This window comes from Helianthus annuus, chromosome 17 (assembly GCF_002127325.2).
Source record: "Helianthus annuus cultivar XRQ/B chromosome 17, HanXRQr2.0-SUNRISE, whole genome shotgun sequence".
NCBI lineage: Eukaryota > Viridiplantae > Streptophyta > Magnoliopsida > Asterales > Asteraceae > Helianthus > Helianthus annuus.
The window spans coordinates 2,200,372-2,225,637 of NC_035449.2; the positions used below are offsets into that span (position 1 = coordinate 2,200,372).

At 36.3% G+C, this 25,266-nt stretch overlaps 4 protein-coding genes across 7 annotated transcripts; 3 read left to right on the forward strand and 1 right to left on the reverse strand.

The window, feature by feature from the left end:
* Window positions 1-1,976: 1,976 nt before the first annotated feature.
* On the reverse strand, window positions 1,977-5,494 carry LOC110921323. The gene is made up of 2 exons (XM_022165619.1): window positions 2,774-5,494; window positions 1,977-2,657 (listed from the first exon to the last, which is right to left on the reverse strand). The coding sequence occupies exons 1-2, from the start codon at window positions 5,492-5,494 to the stop codon at window positions 1,977-1,979; spliced, it is 3,402 nt and encodes a 1,133-aa protein (XP_022021311.1).
* Window positions 5,495-7,382: 1,888 nt separating this feature from the next.
* On the forward strand, window positions 7,383-9,763 carry LOC110925909 (NAC domain-containing protein 12). Its single transcript, XM_022169707.2, has 3 exons — window positions 7,383-8,251; window positions 8,322-8,599; window positions 9,087-9,763. Exons 1-3 carry the CDS (start codon window positions 8,059-8,061, stop codon window positions 9,621-9,623), a joined length of 1,008 nt encoding a protein of 335 aa, XP_022025399.1. The 5' UTR covers window positions 7,383-8,058; the 3' UTR covers window positions 9,624-9,763.
* Window positions 9,764-17,082: 7,319 nt separating this feature from the next.
* On the forward strand, window positions 17,083-17,682 carry LOC110921327. The gene has a single exon (XM_022165625.1). The coding sequence runs from the start codon at window positions 17,083-17,085 to the stop codon at window positions 17,680-17,682; it is 600 nt and encodes a 199-aa protein (XP_022021317.1).
* Window positions 17,683-18,212: 530 nt separating this feature from the next.
* On the forward strand, window positions 18,213-24,119 carry LOC110921343 (protein IQ-DOMAIN 1). Of its 4 annotated transcripts, none has more exons than XM_022165653.2 (4): window positions 18,213-18,821; window positions 21,883-22,134; window positions 22,225-22,311; window positions 23,103-24,119. In XM_022165653.2, the coding sequence occupies exons 1-4, from the start codon at window positions 18,357-18,359 to the stop codon at window positions 23,877-23,879; spliced, it is 1,581 nt and encodes a 526-aa protein (XP_022021345.1). In that variant the 5' UTR covers window positions 18,213-18,356; the 3' UTR covers window positions 23,880-24,119. The 4 variants fall into 4 exon arrangements, with proteins under 4 accessions (XP_022021345.1, XP_022021347.1, XP_022021346.1 ...); XM_022165655.2 differs by having other exon boundaries at window positions 23,109-24,119; XM_022165654.2 differs by having other exon boundaries at window positions 18,215-18,821; window positions 21,883-22,128.
* Window positions 24,120-25,266: the final 1,147 nt, after the last annotated feature.

Below are 25,266 nucleotides of genomic sequence, written 5' to 3' on the forward strand. Positions count from 1 at the left end.
TAGGCGTTATGCTAATTGCGCCGTTAATTACTAAAGTTTATTTAAATTGCGCTAATTAGCATAACTCTCATTCTAGACCTCGGGTTGACGTGAAATTTTAAGGACATGCTTATAATTTAACAAGCAAGGTTTTGGTCCGTTCACATGTCCGAAATACTCGTTTTAATTTTAAAAGGCCGTTACGGTCAACTTTTAGGCGAATGACGGAAATACGTAAAAGACTCGGATAACTCATGAACCGACCACAGAGGCGTATACCAACATGTGACCTGGTCCTAAGAGAGTCCTAAGGTATATTTATACCTCACTAAAACGGGTCAGAACTGAAGTCAAAGCAAAAGTCAAACTTTTGCGACTTTCGGCTCCGAACCGGTTCTATATAGTAAATGATCGATTCAAACGAGCGCAAACAGGTTTATATACTCATTATCATGTTTTATGATTGTCAAAACAGGTTCCATAACTTGTATATTACAGATTATGCTTAAATCGCTAAAATAGCTTTCTGTTGGCTTTTTAAGTGCGCGTTTGACTCGACATTTGACATAGTTAGAGTGGTGATCAGAGGGAACCATTTTAGAGGTTTATTACCCACATAAGTACCAACTCATAACCACTTTTGATTCGTCCTAAGACTGAACCATTACTGATTTATTGTAAAGTCAAACCGTAGTTACGACGGTTTGGTTCTTAGCCATTTACTAAGGAAATGTGACACCACAAAGGGTTAGATCACTTACAGAAGTTGTGTTCTTGCTTATGGAGCAGAGAAGAGGACTTGAGAGCTCTTGAAATGATCAGAGGTGTGTGTTTTGATGTTGTGAATGTTATGTTGCATACTAGTGCTATTTATAGCAAATGTTATGGCTCAAGATCATTACACACAACTCTACAAGTGCCCTTGGATGAATGGCAGGTGTATTAGAGGGTTATGGGTCGAGTAGGGGGCACCCATGCCTCATTGATTGAGGTTTGGTCGTTCATAAGCTCCAAAAGCCATGTAGTTACAACAATTCTGCATCTGGGCACTTTACGCGACCCGCATGGGAGTCCCCATGCTCTTTTACGCGGGCCGCCTAGGATTAAGAATCCAGGCGCGTAATTGAGGTGGCTCGCGGCCCGCCTCAACTTAAGCTTAACCTTCACGCGGGCCGCGAGAGGTTAAGATTTCAGGATTTTCAAATCTTTTTTCAATGATTGCAGAATCCAGCCATTAATAACGAAATCTTTCGTAATGATTTGCCTGACCTTTCGGTTTTGAAGGGGTAACTTTGCGGTTTGGCCCTCGGTTATTTACCGATAGGGGCCTCGTGTTATTTACCCGCATTATTAAGTCCCCGGTTTATTTATTAATTATATTGGAAAGCCTTAACTTTCACTGTTGACGCTTTTAACCCTTCTTCTACGAATTCGATCGTAACTTTCTCGTTTCATATCGAAACTTCGCGAAATTCATATATATTATTTTAGTGAGGGTATAATACCGTTACAAAGTCTTTGGAACGTTAAAGGGTCACTCAGAGGTATTATTAAACATGTTGACACAGTTAACCCCTGTAGTTTGTAATCTCTCACTTTCTTCCGCGTTTTGTTTTTGTACGATCTATAATTTTATTCGTTTGAAGGTTTAAGCATTATTTAGGGATACTATACAGTATATTTACCCTTGTTGACATTTATAACCCTCGAATTTATATACTTTCAAGGTTTGTCAAAATTAGTCCTTTATTTATTATAGATGCCACGTGTAAACAAATGACACGTGTTAACACATCATTGGACACAAAAATTCGTGGTGTTACAACAATGTTTGACCATATCGTTTTCGCGCGACCCAAAGAAATTACATGCAATTTGTAATAAACAGTGATGTAAGTAAAATGATGTTTGTATTGATAGAAGCGCAAGGCTTGTGATGCAAGACATAATAAAGAAATACATTGCCTGTATGTTCTTTCCGCTTTTGTAGACTTGGTTCATATGTAACACCTGCGCAACTGTTGTGCGTTCCAGGTGCGGGGAACTAGGGTCCCATCGATCCTCTTTAGGGTATATGCCCCCTTGCCTAAGACCTCGTTAATGACGTATGGTCCTTCCCACCTTGGCGCTAATTTGCCGGGCTTTTCGGCGTTTGACGCCTCGTTGTCGCGTAAGACAAAATCGCCGGGGACAAAGGTGCAAACACGGACGCGCGCATTGTAATATTTTTCGAGCTTGGATTTGTACCTTGCTTCCGTTATGGCAGCGTTCTCGCGCCTCTCTTCCAGAAGATCCAAATCCATTCTTCGCTCTTGTTCATTGCTCTGTTTTTCCATGGCTAACATGCACGGTGATGGTAAACCTATCTCAGCTGGAATGACAGCCTCGGACCCATAGACTAGACTGAACGGAGTTTCTCCGGTGCTAGTCTTTGGCATTGTTCGATGCGCCCAAAGTATGCTGGGAAGTTCGTCAACCCACCCTCTGCGCGCTGTCCCAAGTCGCGCTTTTATGCCGTCAACGATTTGTTTGTTTACGCTTTCTACCTGACCGTTCGCTTGAGGATGCGCAACGGAGGCAAAGCTGTGCTCGATTTTCATTTCTTTGAACCATTTTTGAAGTCTTCCGCGGCGAAGTTTGTACCATTGTCGGAAATAATGCGCAATGGTAACCCAAATCTGCAAATGATATGTTCCCATATAAATTTGCGGATTACCATTGCTGTTGTTGAGGCTAAAGCTTTAGCTTCCACCCATTTTGTGAAGTAGTCCACCGCGACGATGATGAATTTTACTGCACCTGGTGCGTCAGGAAATGGGCCAACAAGATCAATGCCCCACTGTTGGAATGGCCAGGCGGAAGTAACGGGAATTAGTGGGTTTTTGGGTTGGAGTGTCTTTGGTGCGTGGCGTTGACATGCCTCGCATCTTCTTAAAAGATCAACTGCGTCCATGTGCATTCCTGGCCAGTAGTATCCGGCGCTCATTATTTTTGCCACGACCATGCGCGGTCCCGCGTGTATCCCGCATAATCCTTCATGGATTTCTCTGACTAGGTATTGGGCGTCTGTTTTATCAACACAGCGTAGTAATGGGCCCATGAATGATTTTCTATAAAGGACGCCATCCGCCATCTCGTAGTTTATTGCTTTGTGTTGTATTTTTCGGGCTTCTGCCTTTCCTTCCGGAAGTTTTCCGTGTTGAAGGTACAAAATAATTGGAGACATCCATGATGGATCTCCCATTTCTATGACGCTTACTTGCTTGAGATGAATGGAAGGGTTGGATAATACCTCTATGCGTACCTCCTTTGCTAAGTGCTTAAAGCTGGTAGCAGCTAACTTGCTTAGCGCGTCAGCGTGCTTGTTCTCGCTTCTGTTTATGTGATTGACTTTGAATCTTTGAAATTGGCTGATTAACATCCGCGCTTGTTCAAGGTATAACGCCATAGCTTCCCCCTTTGCATCATAACGACCGTTAACTTGTTCAGCTACTAGCTTTGAGTCAACGTTGGCTTCAAGGTTTCTTGCCCCCATTTTGAGTGCTAGACGGAGACCTGCTAAAAATGCTTCGTCATCATTGGAAGCACCATTTGTGTGTAAGGTCCAGACTCTGTCGTCGAAAACAGGTGTTGGGTTCTGAATTGCCTCACATTCTTGTATTTTATCGATGGGAACTTCAGTGGCGAAGTCTGCTAGAACTTGCCCTTTGATTGCGGGTCTTGGTCTGTAAAAAATGTTGTAACCTCCCAGCTCAATGGCCCATTTAGCCAATCTTCCCGCCACGTCAGGCTTTGACAAGATTTGGCCTAAATGATAATTCGTGAGAACTGTGATGACATGGCCTGAGAAGTACCTGCGTAAGCGTCTGGATGCGTGTATTAACGCTAGAACCAATTTCTCTATCATTGAGTAACGAGTTTCGGGGCCAGTGAGCATTTTGCTGATATAGTAGATTGGAGTCTGGATATTTTCCCGTTCTACCATTAACACTGCGCCTACCACTACTTCCGCGGCTGACAGATATAAGATTAACGGTTCTTTTTCTTTTGGCGCGGTCAGTGTTGGTAGCTGAATTAAACATTCTTTCATTTGCTTGAATGTTGCTTCTGCTTCTGGCGTCCATTGAAAAGGAGTCTTCTTTCCGCAGTTTCGCAGCGTACTGATAAATGGATAAGATTTTGCCACATGATTAGCCAAGAATCTGTTCAGAGCTGCTAATCGTCCGGCGAGCCTTTGCATTTCTTTGACTGTTGCAGGTGACGGCATTAGCTGGATGGCCTGCACTTTTTCTGGATTGACCTTAAAGCCGTCTCTTGTAACTATAAAACCCAAAAATTTTCCTTCTTCCATGCTGAAGGAGCATTTTGTTGGGTTAAGTTTTAAGTTCACGCTACGTAAGGAATCGAACGTGCGCTGGATATTGTCGAGCATTGTCTCTTCTTCATGGCTCATGATGACGAGGTCATCCATGTATACTTCGACAGTTTTGCCAATATCCTCGCTAAAGACTGTGTCCATTAGGCGTTGATAAGTTGCGCCTGCGTTGCGCAAACCAAACGGCATTTTCGTGTAGCAGTAGATGCCTTTATCTGTGCGGAACGCGGTTTTGTCTTCGTCTTCTTTTTTCATCTGGACCTGGTGATAACCCTTATAACAGTCGAGAAAGCATTTCCATCTGAATGATGCCAGAGAGTCGACTTTTTTGTCTATCTCTGGGAGTGCGTAGCAATCTTTGGGGCATGCTTTGTTTAGGTCCTTCAAATCGTCACACATTCTCCATCCGCCGCTATGTTTTTGTACCATCACTGGGTTAGCAACCCATGTATGGTATTTTACTTCACGCAAGATTCCCGCATTGAGTAACTCTGTCACTTGCTCATCCATCGCTTTTGCTTTTTCTTCACTGAAGCTGCGCCTCCCCTGAGCAACAGGTTCTACTGATGGTTTGATGTTTAGACAATGTTGCGCGATGTCGCGTGGAACTCCAGTCATGTCTGCTGGGCACCAGGAAAATATATCTTTGTTGTTAAACAACAATTCTTTTAGTTGTATGCGTGTTGCTGGTGAAATGGCTTGTCCTAACAGAATGGTCTGCTCTGGGTATTCGTTGTTCAGAACCCATTTCTCTGGTTCGTTTGGTGCCGAAGGTTTAACTACCTTTGCTGGTGGTTCGTCGTCCACGGACATGACTTCTTTGCTTGGATAGAGAATTGCAACGCCGGTTTCTGTCGGAAATCCACAAGCAGCATGTGGAATGGAAGTGATCATGCTGAATTCTCTTTGTGACCTTCTCCCGAGCAAAACATCATGTCGTGATGTTGCTGGCATGACCATGAAATTGACTGTAACTGTTCGTGAATGTTTACCATCTGATAAAGTCACCGGGAAAGCGATTTGCCCTAATGGGAATACAACTTCATTACAGAAACCGGTGAGGGGAAAATCGACCGGTTCCAAACGTGCTTTATCTTCTGAATCGAGCTGTTTAAAGCACTGTTCGTATATGATGTCCATCGAGCTACCTGGATCTATGAACATATAGTCTGTTCGGTAATGACCAAAAATACCAGTGATAATCACTGGTCGTTCTTCCTGAGGGCCCCCGGGAACAACAGGGAACACGACTTGCTATTCTCTCCAATGTTGATCATAGTTTCGTTTATTTGGTCTTCGTGACGGACCTCCTTGAACCATGTGTATTTGTTTCTGATAACTGCTATCTCTGTACTGGCTGGATTGGACGTCCCCCCGAGGTGGGGTTGATGGGTCCAATTCTGTAGTGTTGATTTCTTCTCCAGATCTGACGTTTGGGAAATCAGATCTGGTGATTTGCATAACGATTGTGTTTAAAGCAGCTTGGCATCTGTTAACCCAATGTTCTGGGGATCCTTCTGTTTGGAAATTGTTTCCGATGTTTGGTCGAGGACCAGGTTGTCGGTGAGAAGATGAATTTTCTGCCATGTGCAAAAACAGAAAAATGGAATGAACTGAATCGAAACGAGGTAAAAACTAGAAAAACTGAGAAAACGGTGGGCGCCAATGAAGAAACACTAGATAAATGGTCGGAACTGAATATATTTTTTTATATAATCAAACAAACACGAACGAACGTAAACGAACATATTATCGAACGTTCATGAACGTAGCCGAACAAACGAGACCTGTGTTCGTGTTCGTTCGCTAAGCTAACTGAACGAAATTTTTTGTTCGTGTTCGTTCGTTAAGCTAATCGAATGAACATAAACGAACTTCCCGCCAAACGGTTCACGAACTGTTCGCTGAATGTTCAGTTCGTTTACAGCCCTACCTACATGATAATACCATGTAACGTCTCTTTCTTTTTTTGATCCAATCTTGTTGTGTTGTGAAATTCAAGTAAATCCCTAATCGAAAACGTGAATATTTGTGGAACCTTACACCGAGAACATATAGTTTTCCATTAACCGATGCCACATAACAAGCGTAAGCTATTAGATACATAAAAAAGAAATAATGTTTCCAATCGTGTGTTCAAGATCAGTCGATAGCTATATATCTATGGATTCATACTCAAATACATACTATGTTAACCAAATACCTCTCACTAAACCTTGAGAGATGGGAGCGACTTTAAAAAAGCTATGTTGACCAAGATAATTATCAGAATAACCTTGACTTTTGAATTTACGAAAATAGTCATTTTACTTTCTTTTTTTAGTTACCAATTATTTCGACAAATCACACAAGGGCATGTGCCCTCACTGCACCGCGGCACAACATATGTAGCCTTCCAGCCAAGGTGATCTTTTGCGCCGACGCCATGCGCTGCGCCTAGATCATCTCATTCGCCAATTAGACATCTTACGTTTTGGTGTATTTGTAATTTAAAAAATCCATGACTATTTTGTTTATTATATTTGCTAGCATATGGTAAATCTAGTGATTATCCCTTAATATGATACATGCATAAAAAACTCATCCCAATCCAAACGTGTTTGTGACAACTAAAAAATGATTTACAATTTCTACCCCTTACACCAACTCTAAATATCCTTTCATCTAGCTGATCACCACTACGTTTGACTAATAATTCAAGATCGAAAATGAAATGTCAACTGTGGATGATTTTGCAACGGAATTAGTGGTAAAAAGTTGTAAAGTTCCATCGTGATCTGCCGTCGTTCATAGTTGTTACTAGAATGATGAAAGTAGGATATTTCTTCAAACAATCATCATTCTTTTATCGACTCATCCCCAAAGTAATTATATTATTAAACTTTTGACGTTAATCATCTTGTCTCTCACCGTCTGTCTGGTACTACTAGAAAACTGCTACTATTCTTACGTCAATTTCTGTAGGAAATCCGTGGGTAACTGCAGTTACCAACAGACTTCCCACGAAAACGGGTTATAGGAATTCTCCTCGTAGGTAATCCTTTTCTAACGTATTTCCTATGGAGTTTCCTACTCCTTTCCCACACAAAAATTTCATTGGATTCTCTTACTTATTTCTCACGGAATTAATTTTCTTAACTTTCCAACGCATTTCCTACGATTTTTTTTTTCTTCCTACACAATTACAACGGAATGTATTCGTTTTTCCTGCACAGTTCCTACGAAAATAGTTTTTTTCCTACACAATTCCAACTGTGTGTGATTTTCTGAGAGTTGAGAGTTGAATTAGAGATCAAACATCGTTGTCGTTATAGGTGTCGTTGTCGCGACGGAAGAATATCATCTGCTAGCATTAGCACACGCCCTATCTACTGGGACCCCGTATCTCCCAACACAAACACACATCTACTGTTTTTTCTTTTATGTTGTATTGTTGTGTTTAGGTTGTTTGTTGTTTTCAAATCATTTTTGTTGATTATCAACACTTTTCTGGGTACCCATGAATCAAAACAAATCGTCGTTACGAATCGCGAGTGTGAACCAAAGAAAATACCTGGTCCGGATGGTGGTTGCCATGACATTATCGTGTTACTTTTTTATTGTGTCCTTTTTCCAACACTTTTTTCTATTCGTATATAAATCCGTGTCCTTACAACCAAACTATCACATCTTTTTAGTTTAGTTTGAGCTATCATACAATATCAATGTCAAGAGAAGAAATGAAGTTAACTATGAAAGTTAATGGTCTATCCAAAGTGCCTCCAGGGTTTCGATTCCATCCGACCGAAGAAGAGCTTCTTCACTATTACTTAAGGAAGAAAGTTGCGTACGAATCGATTGATCTTGATGTTATTCAAGAGGTTGATCTTAATAAGCTTGAACCCTGGGACATCCAAGGTATTTTTGTTCATTCAATCCAAGATTTTAATAATTCTAAACAAAGTTAAGAATTTTGTTTCTTTTGTAGAAAAATGCAACTTAGGCTCCAACGCGCAAAATGATTGGTACTTTTTTAGCCACAAAGACAAGAAATATCCGAGTGGGACCCGAACAAATCGCGCAACTGCTGCTGGATTCTGGAAAGCCACTGGACGCGATAAGGTCATACATAGTAGCCTTCAACGAATCGGCATGAGGAAGACATTGGTGTTTTACAAAGGGAGAGCACCTCATGGCCAGAAATCTGATTGGATTATGCATGAGTATAGGCTTGATGATATTATCATTCCCATCCAAGATTCAAATGTAAGTTTTCATAAGTTAACTTTATTAGAGAACATAATTCTACTTTAGTTAAATGGGGAACATAATATTATCTAAATTTGACTTAAGAACATAAAATATTATGTTAGTGGTAGTTGTTTTTTTTTTTTTTTGAAAGGTGTGAATTATTCGCGAATGTCGGGAGGTTTAGCATACGTTGTCTTAACCGGGTCCGCGCTAGAGAGCACTCTCGCACAATAGATCCCCATTTTAAACCCCTCAATGAGAAACCCCTATCACCCAGACTCGAACTTGAGACCTGGAGGAGAAAACTCACCCGGGCCCACTATAGGTGGAACTTAAATACCCGTGGCCACCACTAGAGCACTAGTGATGGTTATTGATGGTTATTATGTTAGTGGTAGTGGTAATGTAGTTATTGTTTTTTTTTATTATGATGCATGTGCATTAGTGCATACTTATGATCAAGAAGCATTAACTTGTATTTGGACATTTGTGTTTGATCTAGGCTTCTAACTTGTGTGATTGTACACATGAAGAAGGGTGGGTGGTATGCCGTTTGTTCAAGAAGAAACACTACCATAAATCCATTGAGACACCCAAAAGATCATTATCTAGCTCTATGGACACAAGAGCACATGAGTTGCAATCGTCAAACAAAGACGGTGTTCTTGAACAATTACTCGCGTACATGGATGGTAGGTCTTGCATGCAAGAAATAGATAATTGTACCACCCACGATCATGGTCCTATGGAGCAATTCATAAACCCTGTCAACGACATATTTGTTGATCACCTCCCTCGGCTTGAAAGTCCCGCTATGACTACATCTCCTCATATGAGCACAACCACTACTTTTGATCATGGTTATTCATATGATCAGTGTAATTGGGCAGATGTGGACAAGTTTTTGGCTTCTCAGCTCGACGTTCGAATGGAGGAAACTAAGCACGTCTCTTGCTATGGGAAATCTGGCGACAAGCCATTTTTCTCCATGGACCATAATGAGCCAAACGAGGATGATATTTGGAGCTTAGATAGCTAGATCACTGCTTGATCCGCTATTTCACTAGTCGGTTATGTGTTTATATGTTTTGCGGATGAGATATACGATGTAATAAATATACTTGCACTAGAATAGCATTATATGATATAGTGTTTGAGTAGCTGGAACAGAAATTTAATGAAGAGAATACTGTGATGATTGATTTACATATTGTGATATTGAAATCTCAAATACTATGTTATTATTATATCTGCAAATAAAATCCTGGCCGAGTTACATCAATATCGCAGGTAAGCGAGCAACAAGCTGCGCCGCTACCCCCTTCTGAATAGCAAACCCTAGCCTATTAAAGACAAACCCCTGCCCCCTGTTGATGAGCAACTGCTGTGGACAACTTTTTGGACCCTATTGAAATCAAACTTTCCAATGATTATAGGAAGCTAAGGGAATTGAAGGAATGAATAATACTCAATTTTGTAGTTGTAACAATAACTTTTAAATTAGTAATAATGATAACAATTGTAAATAAAATAACATTAATACATGTTAAAGTTTAAACAATACAATTATTATTAGTAGTTATTAGTAATTTGTATTTTAGTTCGATCAGGTGCTAAAATAATTAAAGAATCTAATATCAATTGAAGATTGCCACATGGAAATATCTTTACAACCTTTTAAAGGCGGTCTAAAATCATTATTAATTAATTAATCTTTAAAGGTGGTCTAAAATCATTATAAATTATTGAAGGATTACAAAAATTAACCATCGGCCAAACATGAAACATGACTCAATGGATTGTTAATAATTTAATTCTACATTTGTTTATTTAAACTCTTTACCGTAAGAAAAAGAACATGTGGTTTGGCTTGAAAGCTGTGTTGTAACAAAAAGCTGACTTGAAAACCATAATAATACAATAAAGTTACGTAAACATTAAATATGAAATGTAATATATAAAAAATGTTTTCTCAAGAAAAAAACAATAATATTTGCATGTCAACTGTCTGACTCTAATAACTTACACGAACTCAATAGCACTGGGGGGAGTTTACTAGTCCAATATAAATGATCATTTTGGATCTCAAGGCCCATCTACACCTACTGAATATTTGTATCAGTCTACTAGTCAAATAAGCACTTCTAACTAAGGTGCGAAAAAAAAAAACCGATTTGTTAATCGAAACTGGTTATTAACTGGAACCAGAACCAGAACCAGAATGGGTTTAATAACCGGTACATCAATGACCAACTAGGAGTTATAAAAAGTCGGCGGTTTGTAACCAGTTATAGATGTTTAGGATGGTAACCTGTTATTTTTAACCGGTTTTTAACCGATGTACCATTAACAAAGAAAAAAATGATTTTTTTTAAATAACCAGTTAATTAACCAAAAATAACTGATTATTAACTGAATCAGTTAAAGTAACTAACTGAACCATTTAAAGTAATAACTGATTAAAGCAATAACAGCTTAAAGTGATAACCGGTTATAATACTTGTGCTTTAATCTTCCATGCACATTTACTCCAAAAATTGTAACATGATGCTTATAATCCTAATGCCTTTCTCCTTATCCAATTCTTTTTTGTTTGACTTAGACAACAATATTTATACACTTTTGGGTGTCTTTATTATCCATTTCTTGGAGATATACAATCAAATAAATTTTCACCAAAATCAATTCATCTGATGGTTTTGTTAGTCAACATCGACTTCTTGTTATAGGCTTTCACTCGAAAACTAAAAAAGCATTGACTATGTTAAGATCTTTAGCATGATTATTAACCAATCATTTTCATGAGGTTTTATCAGTTCTCTTTTCCCATAAGTGGGATATTAGATAGGTTGATGCTAGATTGCTAGTAACGTGTTTGTCTTCATGATTTTTTACGGAGACTATATATATATGACACAACCTTTTGGTTTTGTTTATTCTACTTTACTCTACTGCATCATATATATATATATATATATATATATATATATATAGGTAGAGGATCCTGTAAAAAGTGCTCAAAGTGTGAGAATTGTATTATAACACTATATATAACACTATATAACACCCTATAAACACAGTATAACAATATGTAACACCATATAATACCATATAACACTTTGTAACACTATATATCATTATATAACAAATATAACACTATAGGTTGTTTGATAGGATGCCTATGATAGATGTATAGTGTTATATTTGTTATATAATGATATATAGTGTTACATAGTGTTATATGGTATTATATGGTGTTACATATTGTTATACAATGTTTATAGGGTGTTATATAGTATTATATATAGTGTTATAATACACTTCTCACACTTTAAGCCCTTTTTACACTATCCTTACCTTATATATATATATATATGCTTGTTGTAAAAGGCTCTTGACGGCCTTCAGCATGCAACAACGAGAGTTTCGTCTTTAAGCTACTTACAAGGTGTATCCCTTTTGGCTTCACTTAGTGTGTCTATAATACACCCTTCTTTGTTACTTTAGAAACTCAACATTTTGCTATTTACTTGTATATGTTGATGACATCATTATTGCAGATAAATATTCATCATTTGTGATTTGATTTAATTAGGCAATTACTCTCTCAGTTTAAGCTCAAAGACTTGGGTAAGTTGAGCTATATCTTGCGTGTACATGCGACGTTAATGATGCTCTTCATCTATCTTAATAGTATTATTAACAATAGCTTTTACAATGTATTGGTTTTAGTCTGTCTTAACCTTAGTAATCCATGTCTCTCTCGAACGCCAAACATCCCTCAATTCAATGTATTTGAGAACTGTTGGTGTCTTACACTACCTTGTAATGACTCGTTCAAAGATTGCTTATGTAGTAAGTTTTCACAACTTTTTCATCTCTTACTAATCACCACTAGATTCCTATTAAATGCATTTTGTGGTACCTTAAGGGTACCATAACTCATGGATTGACTATTTACATGTATCCTAACCCACTCTTCATGCTTACAGAGATATTAGTTGAGTTGGTTATCCACATTATCGAAGGTCCACCACAAGATATTGTGTATTTTTATTTTTATTTTTTTGGTCTAAGCTTATAAGTTGAAGTTGCAAAAAAAAAAAAAAAACATATTTTGTTCACTCAGAAGAAGAATATAGTTTTAAGGACTTTAATGAGAAGAAATGAAACCCACAAGGGGTAGGAAAAAATATGTAGGGACAAAGCCAAGAATTTTGAAAAATTGTAAGTGTTTTTTCTATTTATTTTTGTCAAAAGTATACTTTTCTACAAAATACCTTTCTAAAAGTTACGTTTCTAAAATATATTGTTTGGAAAAAAGTTTAGAATTTTATAAAGCATTTTGCTTTTATTCACGTTCACTGCAAGGAATAGGGCCTTAGCGGCAATTTTAATACCCCACAAAGTCGCTGTCAAAGGCAACAATGGTGATATTTTTCCACTGTAAAATCATCGCTAATGCCTCGTCGCTAATATTCTATAATCGTCACTAATGCCCAAGTCGCCGCTAATGCTCACAGGGCATTAGCGGCTACATCTTGCCGCTAATGTCTTCGACGCTAATGCTCCTTGAGTATTAGCGGCGACAAATGTCACCGCTAACGTTCTTTTTTTTTTTTTCAATATTTTCGAGTTTTTTTCCAAATACAAAATACCTACCAATTTCCAGTTTGAGAACATATATACTACATAATATAAAACTACATAAAAATATAAATGCTTAATATAAAACTACAAAAACATATATGTTATGATTCTAGTTTTCTCACTATTAAGTCATAAACATAAAACTATTTAAAACGTAAAGTTACTCCATATCATTATCTCCGACCCCTTCTTCACCGTCATCTTCGTCACCTACATTTGATGCTTTAGTCGAACTCACAAACTTTTGGAGTTCATATCTGAAAGTCGAGTTTTGAAACAAACTACACAATATGAGCTAACAAAATTAAGTATACATTATAAGTTAACTACCAACCTACCATATAGTGTTAGAATTAACTAAATTAGCAAACCACCAACATAAACCAAATTTACTAATCTATTAATGTTTACCAATTATACTAAGATTTACCAAACTTCTAACATTTAATAAATGTACTAAACTAACATTTACTAAAAACAAACATTAATCAAAATACCAAAATATCAAAGTATCAACATTAACCCAATTAGCAAACTACCAACATAACCAAATTTACCAATCTACTAACAAGGTTAGGTTCATTTGTGAACAACCCCTTTGATAGTGAACTGTGTGAACTAATCCTAGCCAGTGATTATCAATACACAAGTGTAAATCAATGAACATGATTTGATCATGATTTGATGATGAAAAAACACTAGTGTATGTTACGATTTGATGACGTAAATCAATGGTCAGGATTTGTCCACTCAGTTCACAATACACTAGTGTTCACTCTAGAACTCCATCATCTACTAACATTAACTAATTATACTAAGATTTACCAAACTACTAACATTTAACAAATCTATTAAACAAACATTTACCAAAAAAACCAACATTAATCAAAATAACAAACTACCAAAGTATTAACATTAACCCAATTAGCAAACTAGCAACATAAGCCAAATTTACCAATCTACTAATATTTACCGATTCTACTAAGATTTAACGAACTACTAACATTTAACAAATCTACTAAACTAACATTTAACAAAGAAAACAACACTAATCAAAATACTAAACTACCAAAGTATCAACATTAACCCAATTAGCAAACTACCAACATAAACCAAATTTACTACACTAACACACATTCATCGATCCTTATATAAGAAATTAAAAATAAATAAGCTAGTTTTACCTGTGTAAATTGTGGAGTTGTATGCTCTTCACCAAAGAAACTCGACGATGTAGATGAAAGAGGTTTATGCTCAATCCCTCTAATATGTCCGCGCCTAGAACCAAACACCTTTTTCAAATACTGCGACATTATCTAGCTGTGACGAACTACTTTCTTCACCTGAGCATTGAGTTTGGGCCTTAAAATCTTGTGGAATATACTTAAATAAACCATTTACCTTGAGATGTTCATACAAGGCATTCTTCTCGGCAGGGGAAACATATTTCCAAAAAGTTTTATCAAATTAGATGGTCAGCCACATATAAATTACCACTTCGTGTGTGAATAAATCATTATACACACCAAATGGAGTAAACGTAGCTTGTCTAACAAAAGGAAGAGTCACCCCCCTCATTTTAGACACCTATTGTGAGAGTTTCAGGGTTTTAGCATTCCCTCTTGCATTTTAGCATTTAACAACTGCAATTGTAATTAAAAATTATTAGTCATAATAACTTGAATAAATGAATAAACAAATTAATTATAATAAGACTTATGGTCCATCTCATGACGATTTCGCCCGCCACTATAGGTAGGTGGTGGATCCTCGGCACCATCTCTTCCATGGCCTCGACCCATGACATCAGCCATCATCAACACTAGCACAATCCAAAGTAAAATCATTTCCTTAAAAGTTACAAATAGAAATTACAACATACATACATACATACATACATACATACATACATACATACATACATACATACATACATACATACATACATACATACATACATACATACATACATACATACATACATACATACATACATACATACATACATACATACATACATACATACATACATACATACATACTTACATACATACATACATACATACATACATACATACATACATACATACATACATACATACATACATACATACATACATACATACATACATACATACATACATACATACATACATACATACATACATACATACATACATACATACACACATTAACACACCCACACATATACATACATACGAACACCCCCATACATATACACATAAATTACAACATACATACATACATACATACATACATACATACATACATACATACATACATACATACATACATACATACATACATACATACATACATACATACATACATACATACATACATACATACATACATACATACATACATACATACATACATACATACATACATACATACATACATACATACATACATACATACATACATACATACATACATACATACATACATACATACATACATACATACATACATACATACATACATACATACATACATACATACATACATACATACATACATACATACATACATACATACATACATACATACATACACCCACACATATACATACATACAAACACCCCCATATATATGTATATAGATACATACATATATTATGGGTGGGGTTTGGCTACAAAGTCCATTTTTCATACAAAGTGTACAAAGTCATAAAACACCACAATTTCAGCGATAAAACACACTTAAAACCCACAAATAACATAGTAAAGATCACTAAAACACAATATCCAAACCCTAACACTCCTTAAAAACTTCAAACACACCATCATACAACTATGAATATAAAATACATCATGATAATCAACATAAAACACACTAATATTAGTCATTCGATAATCAAAGCTTTATCATCCAAAACAAAACACAACACAAAATCCACAAATATGGTGTTTTAGTAATCTTTACTATGTTATTTATGGGTTTTGAGTGTGTTTTATGGCTGAAATTGTGGTGTTTTATAACTTTGTACACTTTGTAGGAAAAACAGACTTTGTAGCCAACTCCCACCCTATTCATATATATCCACAAACACACCTATATATATACCTACATAAATGCAAACACACCCACATACATACACATACACACAAAAACATCTATACAAACATACATATACATACATTCACACAAACACACCCATACACACATATACATACATATAAACAAACAGACCCATACATCCATACATATACTCACAAACACACTCATATACACATACATACAAACAAACAGACCCATACATCCATACATATGCATATACACACAAACACACTCATACATACATACATACATACATACATACATACATACATACATACATACATACATACATACATACATACATACATATACATACATACATGTAGGTAATTTGAGCATTAGAATCGTTAACAATAGAGATGAGATCGGTAGCAATACCGAAAGTACCGATCTTGAAATCATAAAAAATGGGTCCCGGTACGGTATCTGAAGGCAAATCAACCTAAAATACCGGCACCGTACTGAATCGAAAGTACCGATCCCGAAAAATTGTTCCGTACGGTACATTCGGTAACGGTACCATTTGTTCACCCCTAGTAACGATAGGAGCTCTCCTCTATGCACTAACATTAAGTTTAAAACATGGTGATGATATTTGAGACGTGTTTTCTATACATAAAAAATCTTTTATGTTAAGAACTGATGTATGCCAATGTGGGGCTAGCTCACTTAGTAGAGACACTTGTCTTTTAGAGGGAAGGTTCCGAACTTAAACCTGAATAATGAATTTATTTGTACTTTTTGGTGTAAAGTGGAGTTGAGTAATGGCACATGGAGATGGGCTATGGAGGATTCTGGCTCGTTTTCAGTTCGTGGGCTTAGGATGTTGTTACGGCCCAACTCGAATGAAGACCCCGAGCCTGCTGAATAAATGGTGCCCGATTAAGGTTAATTTTTTGACATGGAGACTGTTTCTTAACCGACTACCGACTAAGGAGGCGTTACTGAGAAGGAACTTCCATATTACGAGTTCGGAGTGTGTTTTTCTCGAAGAAACTGTGGAATCTGGTGACCATTTGTTTGCGGCTTGTAGTTTTACACAAGAAATCTGGGAAGAGTTATTAAGGTGGTGTAGAATTGCTACTCCCTTTTTCTTTTGTGTGAGGGGTGTGCTTGATCTTCACACTCATTGCCGTGGTTCTAGGAGATGGCAAAAGATCGTGGATTCGGTCGTCCAAATGGTGATATGGTGCATATGGCGTATGCGTAACGATGCAGTCTTCAATAACAAAAGGGCGGCTGTGAAGAATGTCGTGGAAAAGATTAAAGTACTAAGTTTTCTTTGGCTGAAACATCGGGCAAAGGCGTTAACACTTACCTGGGAGGATTGGTGTAGATTTGATTTAATTTGTATGAAGGTGTAAAATTCTGGTGGATGTAATTTTGGGTTAACCGATGTTAACCTTTTGATTAATATAATATATCTTTTCGTTTAAAAAAAAAAAACATTTGCCGTTAAAACAAACCTATGTTAATTAGTGTTCTCAAAATGAGGGATCTTTTTGTACCAATTAAGCTTATCGACTGGTTTCCAGTTGGATTGATGTGTCATAGGAATCAGCAATTTGATTCCTGTTGGGTAATAAGTTGGCATCTAGAAAAGCCCAACCCATGCACCACCACCATGTTTTGCACAAAACGAGAAACCTCTACCACATAAAGCAACCATTTGACCAAGTCAAACTCCCAACTATGAACCATAATAGAGAGAGAGACCCAGACCCAGACCCAGACCCACCCAGACCGACACAGGCATTGGACATCGAGTGTCATTGGGGTTTGTACATGGATCACGTGACATCAGTCAGTCAGTGTGTGAGGTTTGTTTAATATATGTGGTCTCATATTGGCTTGTTGTGATTATATTATTTATGGTCTTTGGATTCTTACACAACCGTCAGTGTATGTAGTGGGTACCTGACCTGATGCAAACCTCTTCATTGCCAATTAAACTTAACCAACCCACCATCACTTTTCACTTAAATACACACACACATATCTCCAACTATCCACATCTCACATTTTTCATTCATAACCAATGGGAAAGAAATCAAGTGGTTCATGGTTTACACTAGTCAAGAAAGCCTTTAGTCCTAACAAATCCACCAAAACACAACACCAAGACCTTCATAATAATAGTAATAATCAATTAGATGATGATGATAAGATGTTGCACAAAAGGGAGAAGAGAAGATGGTTGTTTAGAAAATCATCAGTTAATGTACAACAACAACAACAAGAAACACATGTACATGAAGGGAAGGATAAGACATTGAGTGTTGATGTTTCTCAACACAAACATGTGGATGTAGAGGAGGAGGAAAAGGAAAAGGAAAAGCATGCTATTTTGATGGCGGCAGCCGCTATTAAAGCGGCCGAAGCCGCCACAACCACCGCCCATGCGGCGGCGGAGATTATTCGTCTCACCACTAGGCCTTGTTCCATTTCTGTTAAGCATCATTTTGCTGCCATTCTCATTCAAACATCATTTCGTGGCTACCTGGTAATTATTTCTTTGTTTTATATATATATATATATATATATATATATATATATATATATATATATATATATCTGCATAAGGACGCGCTCCTTAATATGTTAAAAACGGCGACAACTACATTATGCACTTGTACATAGTGTATTGCAGATATTAGATAATTAAAGTAGTGGGAGAGAAAAAGTATGGAATTACATAAGGGTCTTATGTATCACATTTAAAGCATCATGTACAAGTTATTATTCGGTTCTTGTAGTTGTCAACATATTTTTGGTTTTAAAATGAACGTTCTCATATATAAGACTACTTCTAATCTGCATCTAGCTCCCACACCGCCTAAATCTTATACTACCTCCGTCCCATTAAAAGTGTCCTGTTTTGAATTTTCAAAGTCTTTATTTATAAACTTTGACTTTAATTATATATTTTTTGTGTTATATAAAATTTGATGAAAATCAACCCAATAAAAACATTTGTAAAACACACTCTAATCATATAACTTTCATCAAGTATTATCTAACACAAATAAAATTATTTAAGGTCAAAGTTTATAAATAAAGATTTTGAAAATTCAAAATAGGACACTTTTAGTGGGACGGAGGGAGTACTACAATAAAACTAGAATTTTCAACCATTTACAAGAAATCCATTTAATTACTAAACACGTTGATACCTATGTCTAGGCTACATCTCCTTTGGTATATTTATCTTATCTTTCTTCTCTAACCACAAATGTTATACTTTTGTTTATGTAAATTCTTAGTCACTTGTACTTGTTTTCAGTTTTGTTTGTTTGTGTTTTTTTAATGCGTTAGTTGATGCTTCTATTGGCGGAGCTAGCTCAAAAATTTAGGAGCATCCCAATTTTATTTTTTTGAATTAGGGGTATCCTTTATATAAAATCAATTTTTTTACACTATGAAAACGGTACGGAGACAGGGTTAAGGGGTAGTCCGTGCTACCCCATCTAATATACTATACAGATAGTTTCATTTGTTACATGTTCTAAACTCTTTTGGTAAAATTTAGATGATTAATGTCTTAGTTGATGCTTCCATATACAGATAGTATCATTTGGTAGATTTAAATCATAAATGCTAAACAATGGAATGATATAAACTATAAAGCTTAGATATCTTAATTGGACTGGTAGTTGAGAGGGTACATGGTGCAGAAACTCACGTGACAGTGCACAGGCAATCATTTATGAAATATTTTAATTTACTACAAGATATAAACAAATATAAATATCAAAGTAACATGGAATTTAATCCATATTGCCACCATGTGGGATCGTTAACAAAAGCAACAGTCATATAACGTTAACAACTTCATATAATACTATTATTATTTCAAAATTTGTAACGTGACGGCACTGTCATTTGGTCCTTAGCTCTTGGAATTGGAATTATGTTTTAATTAATTAAGACATGTTTTATATGATATCTTTTTTCTCGATCTTTGTTGTTTTCTTCTCAACGGTTTAAAAATTTAATGTCACTTGACAGGATTCTTCAAATTTAAAAATAACTAGAATTTAGACCCGCCGCAATGCGGCGGGGATTCTTTAGTTATGACTAAGTCGATCTAGGACCCGCACGTTATGTTAAACCTGTCAAAAGGGGGGAAAATAGAAGATGTAAAAACGTTCACCCACACACGCATGTTGCGTCATGTTAAATCGCAAAATTTAAAACGAAACATAAAAAAGTTAAACCAAAGACGGACGTTGCGATGTGTTAAGTCACAAAATTTAGAACCAAGCATAAAGCGAAAAATTTGCGGAAAATGAGAACTATAAAGGACAAAAGTTGAAAGTAAAAAAAGCTGTGAGGACAGATTGCAAAAGATAAAAAGTCTTGGGTTAAAAATAAAAAAACAAATAGTTTTGGTTAAAAGTAATTTATGAAATACTTTTGGGTGAAAAGTAAAAAAAATCAAAATTTTTTGGAAACCCCTAAAGCCAAGGTTACGACAACCATATGCATAACGATTTTTTCTTTGAAAAACCCCCAAAGCACACGCCGCGTTGCGGCCGGGCGTAAAACGGTGTCAAATAGTACTAATGTCACACAACTGTTATCGACCACCAACACTGACTCGACTTAGGGTCTGCGTGTTGCGATGAACTTGTCAAACATGAAAAAATAGAGGTAAAAACGTTGAACCACTCATGTACGTTGCGTCGTATTAACTTGCAAAATTTGAAACAAAACATAAAAAAGTTGAACCACACTTGTACGTTGCGTCGTATTAACTCGAAAAATTAAGAGCTATACGTAAACCGAAAATTTGCCAAAGATGAAAAGTATAAGTGACAAAAGTTGTGAAGTTAAATTGCAAATAATGAAAAGTTTTGGGTTAAAGTTAAAAAAAACAAATTATGTAGGGTTAAAATTGAAAAAAGGTAAAAACCTTTGGGTTAAAAGTAATGAAAAGTTTGGGTTAAAGTTAAAAAAACAAATTATGTAGGGTTAAAATTGTAAAAGGTAAAAACCTTTGAGTTAAAATTAAAAAATCAAGTTTTTTTTTTTTTTGAAAAACTCTCAAAGCACATGTTACAATTAGTTATGCACAAAAAGTTTGTTTCTTTATATATTAAAACCTTTGAGTTAAAATTAAAAAATCAATTTTTTTTTTTGAAAAACTCTCAAAGCACATGTTACAATTAGTTATGCACAAAAAGTTTGCTTCTTTATATATGGAATAATATGTTTTTTTTTTTTTTTTTTTTTTTTTTTTTTTTTTTTTTTTTTTTTTGAATAAAAAGACAATATCATTCCACACGAAAAAGGGCAATTACAAAGCAATGGCAGGTAGTCGGGCAACAAGGGCAATTACAACTAACGATAATATGTTAATAGTTTTTACAATTTAATTTACCATTTATCTTTTATGTTTGACATTACTCATTATTAGAAATTAAAATTCGTATCGATGTCTTATTATTATCGTTAGTTAGGTAGTTTTATCATTATACTTTTCGTAGTAATTTCTATGAGATCTCGTATTTAAATATTTAATGTATAGAAAATCTTGTTGACCTGTTTTTCAATTCTGTAAGGCAAGAAGAGCGTTACGAGCATTGAAAGGCATAGTGATGCTTCAAGCTGTGATTCGAGGACAAAATGTAAGAAAGCAAGCAACCATCACTTTAAGATGTATGCAAGCACTTGTTCGGGTGCAATCTCGGGTACATGATCAGCGATCCAGGCTATCACACGACGAAAGTAGGAAATCAATGATGTCGGAAAACACAACCTTTTGGGAGTCAAAATACCTTCAAGACATAAGAGACAGGAAGTCTATGGTAAGTGTAAGTTTGAATTCCTTTTAAAACCATGCTAACTTCAAGTTACATTCATATATCATTTAGTTGTATTTAACCATCACATTTATATCACAGTCAAGAGATGGAAGTTGCATACGAGATGATTGGAGTGATAGGCCACACACTCTTGAAGAGCTTGATGCCATATTGCAACACCGAAAGGTACTTACACTACGGCTGCAAATGACCATCGTTTGGCTCGGCTCATTTACAAACTGAGCCGAGCCAACTCGTTTATCTTACTGAGCTGAAATTTTGAGCCTGGCTTAATTGAAAAAATAAAATTAAATTTTTTTAAGAATTCATATTTTTTGATATGTATAAACAAAATAGTACTTTTAACATACACATAATAGCCTAATAGGAACTTACAAATTTTACAAATTATATAAATACTTTTAACACCCCCATACTCTGTGTACCTATTCGCACACCCAAATGCCTATATGCACACAAAAAAGGGCTTTTTGTCCTATATGCACACCCTGCAGTGTCGAGCTGTTGCCAAAGCGCGGCGTTTTGATCCAGTCAACTAGACAAAAGACTGACGGGTCTGTTGACCGGATCAAAACGCCGAGCTTTGGCCGCGTTTTGGTCCTGTCAACCAGACAAAAGACTGACCGGGTGTCTGGTTGACATGACCAAAACGTCGCGCTTTGACCACAGCTCGACACTACAGGGTGTGCATGTAGGACAAAAAAGCCCTTTTTGGGTTGACTATCTACACACCAAGTGTGCAAATAGTCTCCCCCATACTAAAATTTGGGCTTTAATTTAACCGAGTCAACAAGCCAGGCGAGCTTATTTTAGCTCAGGATCAGCTCGTTTACAAACCAAGCCGAGCTGATCTCTAGTGAGTTTCAATCGAGTCTCGAGCCTCACAGTCTTTCATGATCAAGTTGTATCTTTAGACTCAAATTCAGTTAAACTAACAAAAAAAAACCGGCATCAAGTCACAGATGTCTAACAGAAATCCATCAACTATGGATGAAAAAGAGCTTGAAGAAACTGCTAGTTGGTTAGACAGATGGATAGAAGCAAAGCAATGGGAAAACCACAGAGCCAGCAGGGCTTCATTTGACAGAAGAGACTCTATAAAAACCGTCGAAATCGACAATTCGCGACCTAGTTCCCGCTCAGGTACTGGTGTTTACAAATCACCATACCATACTTCCCATTACATCCCCAACTCACCGAACCGAAGATCAAGTTACAGCCCATCAACCGGTCAACATCCAATCACACCGTCCCCAATCAAGACACGACCACCACAGATACGGTCCGCAAGCCCACGGTGTTCAAAAGAGGAAAGAACCTACTTGAACACAAACATACAAAGCCTACGGTCCACCCCACGTGTCGTGGGGTCCATGTTTCGTTACAGCACGTGTGCAAATGACATGACCGTACCCAACTACATGGCTGCAACCGAGTCAGCTAGAGCGAAAATACGCTCACAAAGCACACCTAGACAAAGACCCTCCACACCCGAGAGAGACCGGGTCGGGTCGGTTAAGAAAAGACTCGCGTACCCGGTCCAAGACCCATGTGATAATTACAATGTGCAATATTATGATTATGGTCATTATGGCCATAACCTTAGGAGCCCAAGTTTTAAGAGTGTGCAAGTTGGTCATGTTGGTATGGGACAACAATGGTATTATGCGGATAGTACTAACGGCGGAGAACTTTCACCGTGTTCGACGACTCATTTAAGGTGGCTAAGGTGATCAGCTAACCCAACCACTATCAGAATGAGTTGAGTTATAACACATCTAGTTTAGTTGTTGAGTTATAAGAAGTACGCATTTTCATATATTGAGTATTGAATGTATTCTCTTTATTGTTTCCAACTACTGTTAGCTAGGTACCAACCAACAAGGGTATGCAACATGTGCCACTTGAAATAATGTTGTAATTGATTATTCTGGAGAAATATTGTTAGATAATTAAATGGCGTTGGAATCTAACAGATGGTTTGTAATGTCAAGTTTAAGGAAATTATTAAGACAATGCTAATTCATGATGCAAAGCACAAAATCAACAATATAATGCTAATTAACAAGAAAATACTTTTGAGAAAAAAACAGTATTATACTCTCTTTCTATACATTTTTATCAAGCTCACTTTTATATTTATATACTATAACATGTGAATGCATCTTTGATTGTAAATTATGCTTAAATGTCTGTACCTTAATCAAATAGTATGCATCTTTAATTGTAAATTATGCTTAAATGTTTGTACCTTAATCAAATAGTATGCATCTTTAGTTGTAAATTATGCTTATATGTTTGTACCTTAATCAAATACTATGCATCTTTGGTTGTAAATTATGCTTAAATGTTTGTACGTTAATCAAATAATTTGTATGCATGTTTGGTTGTAAATTGTGCTTAAGTGGTTGTACCTTAATCAAATAATGGTTTCATTAATTAACTTACCAAATTCAATATTATTTGTATGCATGTATGGTTGTAAATTGTGCTTAAGTGGTTGTTGTAATATATGCATTATTGTTTGTATAGTGGTAATGATATATAATATATATAGATTACGATAAACCTGTCAAACGGGAAAAAATAGACGCGGATTCATCGTAACGCGCTAGTCCTAGATTAACTTAGTTATTTTATTCTATGTTTTACGTTTCGGTTTAATTTCTCCGCATTAACACGCCCTAACTTTAGTGTCGGTGGTCGTTGGCAGTAGTGTGCCATTAGTGCTCGCCCCGCCGCAACGCCGGGTAATACTAGTGGTAAATCAAAACTGAAATTATTTGCATAACTATAAAATTAAGTTTTTAATAAACACGTGAACCGCTCAAATTAAATATTCATGTGTTTTTACATAGTAGGGCTCTATACAATGAAATTCGGGTCCAACAATTGGGACAAGTTGTCTCGGTTTGCCACATGATCTGGCACGTTGAGGCGGTTCTATTTGTTACTTATGGGCCCATAACTCCAGACGTAGATTTTTTTAAGTTGGGGCACTTCGTATAAATTCACTCCTCATAATTTATTAGAATATTATGAATATTTGTTTAACAATGAGAAACAAAGTGTTAGGTGAAATGAAATCAAAATATTCAACTAAAAAACATGAAACCTTTA